This window comes from Populus euphratica, unplaced genomic scaffold (assembly GCF_000495115.2).
Source record: "Populus euphratica unplaced genomic scaffold, PopEup_1.0 scaffold110.1, whole genome shotgun sequence".
Classification (NCBI taxonomy): Eukaryota; Viridiplantae; Streptophyta; class Magnoliopsida; order Malpighiales; family Salicaceae; genus Populus; species Populus euphratica.
In genome coordinates this window covers 1,104,905-1,121,631 of record NW_011499904.1, presented here as the reverse complement: position 1 = coordinate 1,121,631, position 16,727 = coordinate 1,104,905, and the positions used below count along the sequence as shown (strand labels likewise).

At 29.7% G+C, this 16,727-nt stretch overlaps 1 protein-coding gene across 6 annotated transcripts; it reads right to left on the bottom strand.

The window, feature by feature from the left end:
* Nucleotides 1–5,767: 5,767 nt before the first annotated feature.
* LOC105133274 (protein SUPPRESSOR OF FRI 4-like) lies at nt 5,768–11,351 on the bottom strand. Of its 6 annotated transcripts, none has more exons than XM_011037201.1 (7): nt 10,967–11,341; nt 10,416–10,516; nt 9,815–9,938; nt 8,058–8,458; nt 7,677–7,831; nt 6,989–7,042; nt 5,768–6,268 (listed from the first exon to the last, which is right to left on the bottom strand). In XM_011037201.1, exons 1-7 carry the CDS (start codon nt 11,158–11,160, stop codon nt 6,197–6,199), a joined length of 1,101 nt encoding a protein of 366 aa, XP_011035503.1. In that variant the 5' UTR covers nt 11,161–11,341; the 3' UTR covers nt 5,768–6,196. The 6 variants fall into 6 exon arrangements, 5 of the variants coding, with proteins under 5 accessions (XP_011035503.1, XP_011035504.1, XP_011035501.1 ...); XM_011037202.1 differs by having other exon boundaries at nt 7,677–7,819; XR_843753.1 differs by having other exon boundaries at nt 6,178–6,268; nt 6,395–7,042; nt 10,967–11,347.
* Nucleotides 11,352–16,727: the final 5,376 nt, after the last annotated feature.

The window sequence follows — 16,727 nt, the reverse complement described above, 5'->3', positions numbered from 1 at the left end:
CTGAATTACTACTTTGACTTGTTAGGCTAATTTTCATAACTATATCATGATTTTAAAAAATAGATATATACATTCAATTTTTATATTTTAAATGTGATTATAATGATTTTTTAATCAGTTTTGACTAAATTATAAAATATTATTTTAAAAAAATCCTACTAAGTGGAGGATGGTCAATGCCAATGATTTTTTTTTTATCAATTTTAATTAAAAAACAAGATATTGTTTATAGAAAATTCCAATGACATGGAGGATGGTCAACACCAATAACTAATTTGTTTTGATATGTGATGAATTGTGAAAAAATAATTTTCTTACTAGAGAACAGGGATAATGGGTGGTTCTGGTAAAACTAGTCTTCTATTGGGATAAAAGACACACCAATACATAAATTAGTACTTGTATGCGTAGAGAAAATAATGGATAAAGAAAAAATATATAAAAGACACAAAGAATTGTATTTAAGATATTACAAGATTGTGGACTTAGTAAGCTAGAAAAATTATCTTACCCTAACTTTTTTTTCCCAATCTAATTGCTAGGTGTCATTATAGAATCAAACTTATAACCTCTTCATGGAGGAAGAAATCATGTTATTGGTCAACCAATGTAGTTCATCGGTTGGTGTGATGTTGTGTTATGAGTTTTGTGCCTAGTATGCAACTAATGAAGAAATCGGTGTGCCACGTTTGCGCGACAAAGTATATTTATTTTCATTGTTGTTCATGTGAGCTAATGAGTATAGCGACAATATAGCTATTAGTGATGAAGAATGATGTATATCATGTAAAAAGTTTTTATGAGCAAGAAAAAAAATATCTGATACACATTCAAATTGCTAATACTAGAAAAAATAAATGTGAGATAAAAAGGCAGTAATAAAAAAAAGACCTAAAAATAAAATAAAAAAAATTGTAATGATTGTTAAGTCAAGCCTAAGTGCTTAGGTTTGGTCTCCTAAGCTTGACTTAGACAACCAAAGCTATTTGGGTTGAGGCCCAAACAACCCAAATATTTTTTTCTTTCATAATTATTTTTCTCTTGATTATTTTAAATAGATGTATTAAAGACTTGGCTAATAGAATTGGGATAAGAAAACTTACTTATTTTAAATAAATTGTACATGTTGTGACTACGAGAGGGTTATCATGGTCAAACGTGTGAACATTGATTTTTTTGTCTTGCAAGAAGTGTTTATATAAGAGTTTTTTTATGCAAATTTTATCCATGTTTCTGTGAAGGAGAAGAATTCAACTATGTTTTTTGTGAAGAGAAACAATATAGTAATATAAAATGAGTGTGAAAGTTATATGGTTGTGAATGCGTTTCGGAATATATTTTTTTTTAAAATATATTTATGACTAGTCATAAGAACTAATAAGGATCCACAATCCTTTTTTTAAAATAAGTTGTCATGAATACTTGGAGAATTTATACGGAGACTTTGTCATGGAGACATTTCATTGGAGACATGAAGATTTTTATGGAGCCAAAGAGAAGCACTATTATTTTTTATTTGACAAATTTAAAAGACAATAAAGATACAATTTTTAAAATTTATGTTATCTTAGGCAGTGCATCATGAGGATGTTTTTTCTTTATTTTTCAGGTTGTATCTTCTTCTTTATAAATTATTAAAGGTATCATCTGAAGATCAATCTCTCTACCTTTTTAAAAAAAAAATGTATGACACTCTTTTGTGTCATATTAATAATCATGATGGAATATATAGAACTTGTTAGGTTTTCTCGTGTTTGAACCACTTTTCATTTGAGGTAGGTATTGCAAGAAGTCTCTATTCTTTATGACATCCAACTTCTTAGCATGTGTAGCAGTAAGAGATGTGGTCAAGAGTTTAAAGAATATCAAATGATCATGAATATGCCTTTTGGTGTTCCTTTTTGATATTTTGGTAGGAAACTAGTGATGTTATGAAGATTATACCTTATAAAAGTGACGGTGACTTTGCCTAGTCACGTTGACTTCCATACCTGAATATAGTTCTTCATTACTTATTTCACATTGATAAGAGTTTTGTCATACAGAGTTTACAAGCATTTCTATAATGAGAAGTTATAAAGTCCACTAATAAAGGATTTAGTAGTGATAAGTTCAAGCAAATTCTTTATGTTTAGCATATCCTTGTTGAATATTTAAAGATATACCCTAATGCTTTCATCTTATCATTAGGTGATGGGAAAAAACTTAGTTATACTCTTTTTAGCTGGGGTATTAATATTAAAATAAAGGTAAGGTTTAATATAAAGGTCATAAAGGCCAATGATACTATTAGGTTTGAGGTTATGATACTACACCCTAGTAGATTCATAAAAAATTATAAGGAAAATATTGTATATGGCACCACTCTTTTGTATGCGCTCTTTTATGATCTGCAAAGCCATCATAGTTATCTAAATTGGCATTTGCAATGACATATTCTTTAAGGAGGTAAATGTGCAACACTCTATGACAAAGTGGAGAGTCTCCGAACTCGTGGGACTAGTTTTTTTTTCTAAGAGCTTATCTTATCTTGCTTTTAGACCTTTTTTAGTTTAGGATAATGTAAGTGAGATTTAAATTGAGATTGATGGAGATAGTCACACTTATAACTAGGTTGTATTAAGGAGTGTTATCTCATTTAAAGAGTTTATGCCTCTTTGACATAACATTTTATCTTGTTCCTTCATGAAACTAGAGTTAGCTCTATACGCTTGTGTATATGATAGAGTTGTATGTTAAATTCTGTATTGATGTTAATAAAATAGAGAAGCATGAAGTTGTTTTTAAATAATTAGAACAACATTGTTGAACATTTGCACTTGATGAAAGAGTTATTAGTTAGAGGATTTGGAGTCTCTATAAGAAGACTGGTTAATCTCCCTTGTCCTAGGATTTCATCAACCATAAAAAAAGTTTTGGTCAATAGTTAAGGGGGATGAATTGGCTTTTCATTCAATTTCTCACAGACAGTGTCACTAATAAAGTCATAAAAAAACTTCACATATAAAAATTAATTGTAAAAGATCTTCACATATAAAAATTAATTTTTTAATTGGAAAACCGAGTTGATAACTAGTTCTTGTATTCTCCTGTTAAGATAAATGACACTCCGATACTTAAGTTAGTATTTGTACATTTGAAGAAAATAATAGACAGAGAGAAAACATATGGAAGATGTAAGGAAGCATATTTGGACATTACAGGATTATGAACTTGGTATGCTAGAAAAATTATCATGCCCCAACCTTTTTTTTTCCTAGTTAGTGACTAGATGTGTTTATACATATAAGCTTGTAATTTTCTCATAGAGAAAGGAATCATATTATTGGCTAACCAAAGTGACTCACCGATTGGTTTGATGTTGTTGTGTCCAAGGTTCTATGTCCGACATATGATTATAGGAGAAGGCGGTGTATCACATCTGTGTGATGATTATTTTTATTTTTATTGGTGTTCGTATGTGCTAGTAGGCATAACAAAAATATAACTATGGATGATAGAAAACAATGTCTATCATGCAAAAATTTTATATACGCAAGACAAAAAAACCTATAAAATGCCTCCACACACAAAACATAACAGATTGGAACATTTTTTTTTTACTCTTTTTTTTCAGTTATTAAAATTTAATTTTTTATTTTATCATTTGATATTGTGTTAATTGAAATCTGGGTTAATTGTTAATTTCAATTTGCCTTTTTTTTTGTTGTGATTATCAAGATTAAAAAAATCTTAGCATCAATTTGAAACTCAATTTTACATAACAAAATTTACTTTTATTGTTTGAAAAATATTGAAAATGAGGGGACCAAGATTAAAACAAAGAAAAAATAAAAGCCCTTTTGTATTTTCTTATAAAAAACTATTGTGTCAATTTTAGTCCTCTTTCTTTCTTTCTTTTCTGTTCTTTTCTTTTTGCTTTCAATCATCAAATTTTTATATTTTTAATTTCATCCTTCGATGTTGTGTTAATTGTGATTAATGGTTGATAATTTGTTTTGATCTACTTTTTATGTAGTTATCTTGATATAAAAAAAATCTCGGCATTAGATTGGTGCTCAAATTTACAAAAAAAAAAAATTAATTTTATTGTTTGAAAAAAAATAAAACTAGGAGTATCAAAATTGAAATAAAGAAAAAATGGAAGCCCTTTTAAAAAATTGGTGTCAAAGCCTTTTTGCTCAATTTTCTATTAGGAGTTGTTTTCAAAAATCCTTTTTGGACTCATTAGTTTAACAATTAAACAGTTTAGTCTATAATTTTATTTTCTTTATATTTTAATCTCTCGGCTCGAAGAGAGGAGTGAGTTGTTAAAAAAATACAAAAGAAAATAAGAGGTAGGTTGATTCAATTTCTTTGATAAAAATAACCAATCTAGGTATCAAAGTATTCTTTTTAATGATATGAGTGCAACTAGAGTATTTTTAAGTTTCCATATCACATGAAAAATTAGGTCAAGGTTAGGAGAGAATTTTTTTTGTTATATTTTTGTGTTTTTTAAACCAATTCAGAGGGTTTTTGAGTTGGAAAGTTAGTTTTAAATTATAAAAGTGTTTTTAGATAAAAATTGGTTGAAATTTTAATTTTTTTACAAAATAAAAATGCATTGCCATAATTTTTTTACCACCTTTATGATAGTAAAACACTGACACATCATCTACTTTAAAAGAAAAATGGATACTTTAAAAGAAAAATGGACTAGCGATGCATCATCCAATCATTTAAATAATTAAAAAAAGTAAAATGTATGCATGCTGGTCTACGTTGCTACTAGGCCTATCCACAGGGCATGAACTTCAATTAATAAGGAGTGTGGAGCACTGGCCTTCTTTTTTTTTTAATATATTTTTGTCCATTATATAGTCATTTAATATGAAATCAAATAACTAATTACATGTTAGATATATCACTTTATTATTTTTTAAAATTAATTAAAAATATATTTTAGTTATTATTTTTTAAATTGCATTAAGATTTTAGTTTGTTTTTCTGGAAACCCCATCAATTTTTTTTAAAAAAAAAAAAGAGCAAAGATTTAGCAGTTGTTATAGGAGTATATATCTTTATTATCATATAATTTTAAAAAAATACAAGGTGATTAAACCAAGTCAAGTCATGACCTAGAACACATGGTTTACAAAAGAATTCAAGTTGACCAGAGTGAAATCTTTTATATTTAAAAAACAAAAACGTGTAATTTTTTTTTTTTTCCCACTGCTTAAAAACTAGTCAACACCTACAACTGCTTTGCTTTGACAACTTTTCTTGCGTGTTGAAAAATAACCTGGACAGCCTATCTAGTATTTTTCCTATAAAATCCTATGCAAAGCACCCCTGGTTATTCAATTTTTTTACCTTATTATTCCCATAACTAAGAAGACAAAATACCTATCTAAAAATATGGAGGAAAAAAAGGACTTCTACCTGACCTCTAGATGGAGGAACAGCAGCGCTACACCCGGGCAGCAGACAAATAAGAAGTGAGATGATTTAAAAAACATTAAAAAATTCCAGCCTGCAAACACAACCTAGATTATGCATCTGAATTGGGCTGATATTGTCACTAATCATGGACTAATAGCCGCCACCGAAACAACCCCCCATCCTCCTTTCCAAAAGCTACTTCATTTCCCCGCATCTCACCACCACTTGGGCAGCACTGCCCCCGTCGCATCTCCTTCTCCAGTCTTTAATGAAATACAATTTGTTTGTTATACACCATCTCCTCAAAAACACTGCATCAAATGAAAACCACAAAACCACATTGTGATTCAATGATAATGTAACTTAAACTCCGTAATTTATTCAATCGAAAAAAGTAAATCAATAATGCCCCATAAGGCAATTCCAAGTTTCACACGGTACCTCTACAAACTGATGGCGGGAGATTTCAGCAGACATTAAAAGCAAACTCAAATCTACAACCTAAAAGGCTTACAATTTTTCTTTACCAACGTAAAGAAAGGAAAGGGAGAAAAGAAACAAAAGACAAATAATGTTGCCGCCATCTCTCAAGAGTTGACCTACACGCTAAAGAACGAGGGCTGTTGTATCTCACTTGTATGGAATACAGCACACGCATGATCCTAAAGGATGCAAAGAACGGAAGCCAGGGATCCCCGTGCAGTTTATATGAATTTTGCAGCAGTCAGAGGGGCTTTGAATCCACAAAAATATTCCAACGGTCTTTAGTTATCTAAAATGCCATTCGACCAGCAAGCCTGCTTTCCAATATCCTTTTGTCAATAGCTGCATCAACTGAGCTCATCTGCAACAAGCAACAACAATGAGAAGATTAAGAGATGAACTTTGACAAGAAATCAGTTGGATAAACCAGATATTTGAAAGCTTGGTCCTATGGTGAAAGATGCCAAACTTTGCGAAAGAAGCTGACCTGGGCCAAGTCTGACTTCACTGTTCGACGATAAAAATAAATTGAATTCATGCTAGGAATGAGAAAAAATCTGTTGGGTATCATCTTGTTCCGCCCAATCCCCAAATATCGTAGTCAAGCATATGGAGAAGAATAACAACAAATAAATTCAAATTTTAAATAAGCAATACATACGCTTTTTGTTAACTGAGAATGATGCTAGGAAGGAGAATCCTCGATTTGATTCCAGCAACAAGCTTTGTCAAAATGGTAATAACTAACTACCAGCATAAATAACAAATACAACTATTTGAATCGACTGCCATCATGACATTGGCATGCAAACCACAGAATTGTGGAAAACAAAAACAGAAACAGCATGACCATCAGGAAGTGGACATTGAATTCTAGAGACACTTGACTAAACACATAGCCATAACTATGGGTTTGTTGATGAGTTAAGAAAAATAAAAATTGAAAATTCATACAGAAATACCTCTCTAAATAGGTAACAATGCATAAACAACTGTATCTGAAAACAAAAAGCATAAAGCCTACCCATCTGGTTAGATGTGCAAACCAACTCCAAATACTAAAGAGGTAGTCATAACTTACCTGGCTAGTTTCATCATGCACCTGATACTTAGGTAATGACATTCTTCTTTCCTCCTGCAAATATTCAAACCATTAACAGGTCTAACAACTAAAAATTTAGGCTGCGTTTGTTTTTCACCAACTTTTGCGTTTACGGTGAAACAAACGCAGCAAGGTGTTTGGTAACAAACCAAACTATGTTTTGTACTGCAAAGCCCACTAAAAAATCAAGGTTTAAACGCAGTTTTTGTGCAGCAATTTTTACATATTTTTTTAATTAAGTTTCGTAAAACCCTGTTTGTTTTTGCGTTTCAAAAGCACTTTTGAAAAAATTTAAATTTATTTTATTTTTTCTTTGCTTCCATATTGATATATTTATTATGTTTTCAGATCATTTTGATGCATTGATATCAAAAATATTTTTAAAAAATAAAAAATTTATATATTATTTTGATACATTTCCAAGTAAAAAACACTTTGAAAAGCAACCACAACCACACTTCTACCAAACATTTTATACATGTTTTTTCCTACATATAAACTTCAACCATAATTTTTACCAAACACGTATCTAAATTCAACTAACCGCACTTTTTTTAAACTTACTTTTTTTAAAAAAAACCACAACCATAAAAGCTACCTAAAAAACAAACAAACAAACTAATAGGCAATGCTAAAAGAAAGAATTATTAACCTAAAAACAACTTACCATGGACATTGCCTCATCATCCCAAACTAGATAGACTTCGTTAACAGCTGTCTGCGTGGCAGGAGCCTTGTTTGCAATTACAGGGGGCGGTCCAATAGAAGGGCCGCCGGTATTTGGACCAGAGGCATAAGAATGTGTGTTGCCTAATGTCCCAGCCACAGTAAACAAATTTGAGAATAAGACATTATCATTCAGTGAGCAAAATGAAAACTTTGATGATACGACCAATCCTAAAAAAAATCATAAGAGTATGATCCTGTGCCAGAATGAATGTAATACTAAAGTTATCATTACAAACACTAAAATGAACACTTTTTTAAATCAACAATGTCAAAAATTGACACAAAAGATATTATTAATAACAAGGAACCATTATCAAACCTGGAAGGTAGCCAGTTGTCATGGAACTATTGACTCCCGAATGGACATTCACTGAACCTTTAACTTCTCCAGGAGAGCTCGATGAAATACTTGTTGGAGGCAAAGGAGCAGAAAATGGTGAACTTTGAGGCAAGTTATTGTTGACAACAGGGAACAATGGTTGTGATACAGGTGGTGTGGATGAGGGCAGTCCAGGAGGAGGTGCTTGTGAAGGTGGGAGTGCAATTGATGCAGTTGATGGCACAGGAGGCCTCATATTTTGCACAGGAAACAGTGGCTGCTGGGCATATGCAATTGGGGCAGAAGGAGAGATTGAAACAGCAGGATGCGTTGGGAACCAAGTCTGTGGACGGGGAGGAACTGGCCAACCAGCAGGAGGAACTGGAACAGCAGAATTATACCTGTAGCCAAAACCAACAAAGATATAATGAGAAGCTAATCACAATATTTTCCATATACTTGCAGCTTAATACTGCCACAGAGGATGAATCAGTTGTTTACTGTATGGGGACCCCAAAATGTCAGACAAGGGTAAGATTCACTTGGTTTTGAAAACTAAACACACAATTAGTGGGGGTATATGCTACAGATCCTAAAAATTGAAACAGAATCATGAGAAAATTCTGCAAAAGATGATACTTCAAAAGATTAACTTGGACCTAGAGTACAAGAGCCTTTACCTAGGATCAAAGTTGGCCCTATACTCTTTACCAGATGGTTTCAATAACAGTCAAAGTTCAAACTTAATCATAATTAATATAAACATGAACCCCAGTATATATTTTTTGCATGAAACTCATTAGATTCTTATCAATATTCAAAGTTCATTTTCCATTATTTACAAGACGGTGTTCATGACAGTCAAAGTTCAAATAGCTAGGCTTTGTGCCATATAAATGCATTGATGTTTCTGACAGGCATAGAAGGACCTTCCTTCCAACTATGAAGGTACTCTGAGGGGAATCAGAACGGAATGCATATAGATATATATGTTATAGTATAAATCTCCTTATTCAACCAGTAGCTGCATCTTCAATTAAAACAGCAAGGCATGAAAGGGATCTAATTCCAGTGCCTGTGAGTGAGAAAGTGGGTAAGTTCTCAGGTCAGGAAGTTAAAGGCTGCAGCGCTACCTGTAAACGGTAAGGGCCAACTAAGATAGTTCAGCAAGAAAACCCCATTATGTTATTATGAACAGTCAAAGTTGATCTTCCATTCTTTACTAACAGTCAAAGTTGATCTTCCATAGTTTTAATAACAGTCAAAGTTCGAATAGTAACCATATTTTGATAAGCATGAAATCCAGTTTGTTAGAATCCTGGAGTACTTGGTTTAATAAAGGCATAAGACCAAGATTGTTAGAATCCTTGAGTACTTGGTTTAATGAGGGCATATTACACTTATCATGAAGGGAAAACAAGAAAGGAAAATTGATGATGAGGGCTGCCTTCTTTTTTTGTTTAATCCCTTGCTGCCTTATGCTCAAATAAACAGAACTAAATGACAATATCCTTATTCGGGCAGCTTAGTCTGCACAAATCCTTCTCAACCAACCACTTCCATTAAGAAAAATGAAAAACCCTTTTGTGATATAAAAAAAAGCAAGCAGAAATTGCTTCAAAATCGGTCTTCCACAGCTCCAATTACTGTGATGATGAAGAAAGAATTGACATATTTCAAAATGGAGATATACATATAAAGTATATGGTAATCTCTGCTAATAATAAAGAATAGAGAAGAAAAACGAAAAAACATACATTGGCTGCATTGCACCAAGAGGTTGTGAAGGATATCCAGTGCTCAATTGTCCAGGCATCATACCACCAATAAGCTGAGCTGATGGAATATCCACCTTAGCAGATTTTGATGGAGTCTCATCTTCTACAAGAAAATAAATATCCGTGAGAAGTATGCCTAATTTGTGATAAATACCACGACTTCTACATATTAAACTTTTTGTACAGTTACAGAAATTGTGAGAGGACTCAGAACTGATACATATATCGCTTGAATGTCATAAAAGAGGCTGACTGTATTACAATAAACTAGAATTCAACTGTACTTTAACTCTACCTGAAATTGCAAAAGTTGAAAAAAATGGTACAACTGGTTTATACTGAATAAAACTTTACCACCTCACAAGTCAAGGGAATAAAATAACTAAACAAATAAAAAGGTCTAAAATCCCACGTTTCAATTCCAGCAACAACAACAGATCTCTAAGACGAAAAGATTGAAAAAACTAACAAATTTCTCGATCAACTGAATAGTAATGATGACAAGCAAGTACATGTAATCATTCGCACAAATTATTACAGGAAGTAACTAACTGAAAACAGCATCAGTCAACCTCCTTACCGTCATCTCCATAGTGAGACGCCATGACATCAGGTGGGATTCCTTGCATTCCATATATTTCAATATCAGTTGATTCTCTTCCAGGTTTTGCATTGGGAACCCTGAACCAAAGCCATCATATAATTAGCTAAATCAATGTAAACCTCATTGACAACATAAACAGCACAAAATCCTGAAAAAGAAACCTAAAATCCAAAAAACAATATAAATTTTTTATTTTACAGAAAAAAACCTCCTCCTCTAGTCAGTTATTAGTGAATCCCACATTAAAGCATCAGGAAAAAAAAACTTAAAACAACATGTATTGTTAGCAGTTGAATTTATCATTCCAATGAACAACTAATTATTGCCAAACACATGATTTTGAAAATATATCCAAATAATGTAAATCCCAAATCAATTAATGAAAACCTAATTAATCAAAAGTAATGATCAATGGTTCTAATTTATCTCATTCTCCGTCTAAAGAAATAAAATTAAATAAAAGGCAAGACATTATTTAAAAAGAGAGAGAGAGAAAAACAAAAATGAGTAGCGGTGGTGGATTTTACTTGGTGACGGACTCTTTGTGGACCTGGAGAACGTGAATGGCCATGCCACCGGCAGTGGATAGCTTTTTGTGGCAGACATGGCACTTAAAGTGCTTCGCTTTTTGGTGCTGTACTAGAATCTTCTCGTCATCGAATTCCCTATCGCAGTAATAGCACCAAACTTTTGATGATACTCTCTTCTTCTTCTTTCCCATTCTCTCTCGATCTCTATTTAAATCTCGTTTTTTTCTGCAGGAGCAGCTGATTTTTCTTCTACTACAATTTGGGGTTCTTTCCTGTTTTTAGGGTTTGTTGGTTTTCCAGCCTTTCGCCTTCTGGTTGTGTATGAATCTGTGTTTTTTATCGGGTCGGATCTCCTTCCTTGATTTAAATGAGGAATCTCCAGGAGACTGGTTGCCACATCAGCTTGGAGGTTTTTCACCCTTTTGTAATTATAGTCCTCAATAAGTAAATATCGATCCATTGTTTTAGAAAATATACATGTAAATTAAAGAGAGAAAATTTAGACGAAGTTATTTTTATTACTTTGATGTTAATTATATATACACACACACACCACAATATCTTATTAATTATTTTATAAATTTATTTTAATATATATATATATATATTAAAATATATATATTAAAATAAATTTATAAAATAATTAATAAGATATTATTAATTGCTTCTTAGACAGTATAAAAATTTTCTTTTCAACTGTCCATAAATATATCTCAATACTTAGGTATGACATGAGCTGCATCATGAGACGGATTATATTTTTTTTAATATAAAAAGATATTTATCTTTTTAAATAAGCAAAAAATCTTGGACTTAAGCTAAATGAAGATATTTTTTTAATTTCTATGAATCATGAATTTTATTTTTTTTCTTTTTTTATATGTGTTTTTTTATTAAAATAATCTCGCAAAATAACTAATAAAATATTACTGATTACTCCTAATATAAAAAAAATACACATGCAATGCTAGCACTTTTAAATAAATAAGTAAAAGAGATCTCAGACTCGAGTTACTGACTTGATTTGGTGTAATAAGTCCAATTAATTTAACAACACAATTAAAAAAAGACATTCAAAGCAAATAATAATAATAATAATTAATCATAAAAAAATAAGTTATTAATACCATACTCGAGAATAGATAAAAAAAAAAAAAGTTCATTGGAGACTTATCATTGTTTTATCATGGATATCTCCGGGCCACAAGAAAATGTTCATCAAGATGGTTTTAACACTACAATGAAACACTTCATGACAACACTGAAAGAAGCCACGCACACCATAAAATTAACAACAAACCAAAAGGCAAACCCAATAAATTGATGTGAAGCTAGTATTTTTATATATATTTAATCAATTAATTTAATTTAATTCAAAAACATGCTCTAAAAACACTAAAATTAACAAATAAAAAATAAAAGTAAAAACACATGAGATAACCCGGCCATTCTCAAAATTAATAAAAAATAATATAAAATGTAAACAAACAAAAATAATAGAGCCCAGTCTTTAATTGAACAAATATTAAGGGATAAAACTGAAAAAATATGAGTTTATTTAAAAAAAAAACTTAAGCAAACTTGGCGAATATTCTAAACTTGAGTTAATCTCTAAAAATTGCAACCCATGAATCTAGACCCGAGGTCAATTAAAAAGCTTAATTCCTGATAAATTTAATGCTAAAGCACGAAATAAAAAATCAATTTAAAAAATTTGCTTAAGCAAAAATAAAACAATCAGAAAAATAAAGATTAAATTTAATATGAAAAAGGATGAAATCGCAAAAAAAAAAATTCAATTTTAAAAATTATTCTAAATAAAAAAAATAACAATCAAAATAATGAGAATTAAATTTGATAATTGAAAAAAATAAAAAGGAATGAAATTGAAAAAAAATTATTAATTTTATAAATTATTTAAAATAAAACAAATAATAATTAAAATAACACAGACAAACTGTGAAGGAAAAATAAATTAAATGGTTGATTAAAAAAGTAGAAAGTAAATATGAAAATCAAGGAGTATGGAGAGAAAAATGAGGAAAAGGTCATTGCGCCAAATCGGAGCCCTTCCAACCACAAGCTGCTCAGACATGCAGAGCAAGCCATAATAAATAAAATGTCGCGCATAAAAAGTAATGTTCGGCCACCAGATGATAACTTACACATTACTCTAAGAAAAAAAAAAAAATATATATATATATATATATATGTATGTATGTATATCTACACACACCAAATGGAAATGGAAATGATAGAAAAGCCCTTGAAAGCTAGCTTTACAATTTTTTTCTTTAAGAGCATTGAAGTCAATTCATTGTTTTTTTTTTTAAAAAAAAAAAAGAGATGTCAGAGCCCTTGCAACCTGATAATTGTTTTTTTAAAGGTAATTATGTCATTTTTCTGTATAAAAATAAAATAGACGGACTTTTATAATCTTAATTAATTTTATAATGATAAATGTATCATGTGGAAAATACTTTTTTGCCTCCAAAGGTCAGTTCATTTAGTTTTTGTTTCGGAGAGGAAAAATATTATTATATTATTTCAATTTACAGTGTAATGAGTTTGTATCTATACAATTTTCATAATAACTCTTGTTTTTTTTTTCCTTCTGTGTTGACCTATGTAGAGCATCCTTGTTCAAGCTTAAAAAAAAAAAAAACTAAAATAGCTTTAACAATCTACCATAGGGAGGTTATGATACAATTCTCTCTGAATTGCAATAGTATTTTATTTTACTTTTTGTTATTATATTTTTTTTCAATATAATTATTTGACAGTGTATTGATTTAAATTTTAAACTGGTAATTATTTTTTAATTGCCTTTTATAATGATTTTGATGTTGTGTTGAAGGAGATTTTAAATTGATAATTGGTTTTTATTGCTATTTATATGATTATTAAGGTCTCTAAAAGCAACTTGTCATCAAAATGATGCTCGGTTTATTAAAAAAAAAATCAATCTGTTTGGTTGCAAGGAGTTAAAAGTGGAAACCAGAATTGAAGGAAATGAAAAACGGCCTTTTGTTTTTTTTTCTTTTTAGAAAAGTGTCCATACGGGCCTTTTTAATTTTTCACCTTTTAGTCATTGTTTTTTTTTGCCTTTTCACTTGGAAGATTTAATATTATATTGATTGAGATTTGAAGTTGATGGTTTATTTTAATTTGTTTTTTTAATGGTTATCTCAATTATAAAAGCCCATCTCCATATTTTTCTCGTGCCTAATATCACAAAACAATAACATGACTTTATTGTATAGCAAGAATTGAAAATAAGAGGACCAAAATTATATTATTTAAATATATGAAGGACCTTTTAGAAACACAAATTAATGTGTCAACGCTTTTTTCTATTTGCTTGCCTTTGAGTTTTAACAAAAATTATTGTGGTCCCTTTTGTTTTGATATTACATTGTTAGATCCAAAACTTTATTTTTTTCCCATTTGAGTCCATGAGTTTGAGAAAAAAGAGGAAGAGAGTTTGTCATATTACAACGAATGAGAGAAAAAATTGAAAAATATCCATTTTTTGAAGATGAAACTCGTCGGTCTTGATGTCAATTGGTTTTATTTTCTTGGGGGTTGCATTTAGGTTCTTTTTCTATTTATTTTGTCTAAAAAAACAGATCGGATTCAAAAATTTATTATGATTAGGTCCTTTTATCTTTATATCTACCTCTGGTGGCTGGAAACTATAACAACAAATGATGCATCATTGCTTACTATTTTTTTTTAAATTAAATGAGGCTAAAAAGATTTAAAAAAAATATTAACATGCCCAAGCGTGTGGAATTTTTATTTGTTCTTTCATTTGGTTTTTCTACCTTTATTTATTTTTTGTTACCAAAAATTAGTTTTTTGAGGTCCGTGTTTCTTAGATTTTTCTTTTGCTTAAAAACCAGGTAAAGTAGGCGTGCCCTCGAAGGGTAGTTGCCTATCCAAGAAAATGGATGTTTAGTTTTTATATTTGTTTTTTTATATCATTAAAGATTTATTATAGTTTTAAATAAATATATTAATATTTAGTTGATATTTATTTTTTGTAAACAATTATTTTTGTAATGTGATTAAAAAATAAAATAATTTTATAAATAACAAATTAATCAAGTCAAGTTCAATCTACATCTAAATCACACGTATTATATAATTATATGAAAAATAATTTTAAAAAAATAATATAGAATTCATTATTTAAATGACGGGTTCAATAAATTAAATAAAATCTTAATAATTTTTTAAAAACATTAGTTTTAAAAAATGATATTCCTTATCTAGTTGTTCCTAGTTAACCTCATTGTAATTTTTTTCAGAGCATTCCTACTCTCTCAGAGACTCTATTAACTATGGAATTAATTGCAGGGGCGAGTTTTTTGCCGTTTGTGAAAGATTGAATACAGGGAAATTGGACATGGTGTGCAAGGAAAGAAGAAGAGAGGATTTGAAATGGCGACAATGCCAGGACAGCTAATGTGGCAGATAGCTAGGAAGAATAACTCATTTTTTGTTAAGCAATTTGGGAGGATTTGTGAAGCATCAACAACGCCAAGAATCTTCTCTTTGTTTCTCTTTTGAATCACTTCCTTTGTAGGGTTAGATTATTTTTGCATCACCGAGAATCTTTTATTATTTGAATTTTTTTTATTTATATTTCATTTAATTGGTCAAATACAAAAAAAATAATTTTTTAACTTTGTATTCCTTTCATTTTTAAATAATTGGTATGGACAAAAATTTTCCAGACTTTTTTCAAATAATACCAATAATTCTTGAATAGATTTCAAAAATATTTCCTCCTTTCAATATATTATTCCGCTTATTAAAATAATTACTTTGTATTAATTAACATTAGATATTTATATATTTTAAGGTTAAATCAAGTTTTTCTTAAATGTAAAAATAAAAAAATCTAAGTTGTTGAGAGTTATTCAATATTGCTATTAAACTCGACGTAACAAGTCAATCTTGAAATAATCTAAGTTGTTGAGAGTTATTCAATATTACTATTAAACTCGACATAACAAGTCAATCTTGAAATCTTTTAATTTAACTTCTTATATTTTAATTTAATTTTTTATATAATTTGAATTTTAAATTAAATTTTATGAAAATTATCTTGATATGACCCATTAACTTGACTAATTTAAAGATAATCAAGTTAATTAAATTTTATAAAAATTATCTTGATATGACCCATCAACTTGACTAATTTAAAGATAATCAAGTCAAACAATAAAAGAAATTTCAAGAATAAAATTTTAAAAAATAAATTTAAAAAGAAAAGGACCATTAAACTCAATTTCTTATCTAGTTCAGGTTTGAAATTAATTGTATAGGAGTTTTTCTAATGATCTAGTGGACTTAATCGTTGAATGACTTTTTAAAAAATGTTTGAAGATAAAATTGTGAAGCAATAAAATTGAAATAAAAAGGGGAGGGTAAAATTGAAAAAAGAAAGAATAAAAAGGGGAGGGTAAAATTGAAAAAAAAAAAGAGGGAAGAAAGAGCCTAATTTAATCAAATGAGGTTGTAAAAGAGTATAATCGGAAGAAAACAAAGTTTAAAAATTAATAAAAAAAATTGAGGTGCTCACTACTAATATAAACAATAAAGCACTATAATATTTTCCATATTTTTTACTAGATTTTTTTTAAGGTCTTATATTTAAGTATTGTTAGAATTTTGTTCAAAGATAACCAAACTTGGTGCCTTTCCTGGGTTATTAAGATTGGACCTCATATTAAAATGACACGTGGGC

Excerpts from the sequence above, each read along its gene's own strand:
- LOC105133274 (XM_011037198.1), bottom strand. The coding sequence starts at position 11,160 with ATGGGAAAGAAGAAGAAGAGAGTATCATCAAAAGTTTGGTGCTATTAC. Across the intron at positions 10,517-10,966 it reads CACAAAGAGTCCGTCACCAA|GGTTCCCAATGCAAAACCTG; the intron begins GTAAAATCCACC and ends GCTTTGGTTCAG. Across the intron at positions 7,043-7,676 it reads ATGATGAGGCAATGTCCATG|GAGGAAAGAAGAATGTCATT; the intron begins GTAAGTTGTTTT and ends GAATATTTGCAG.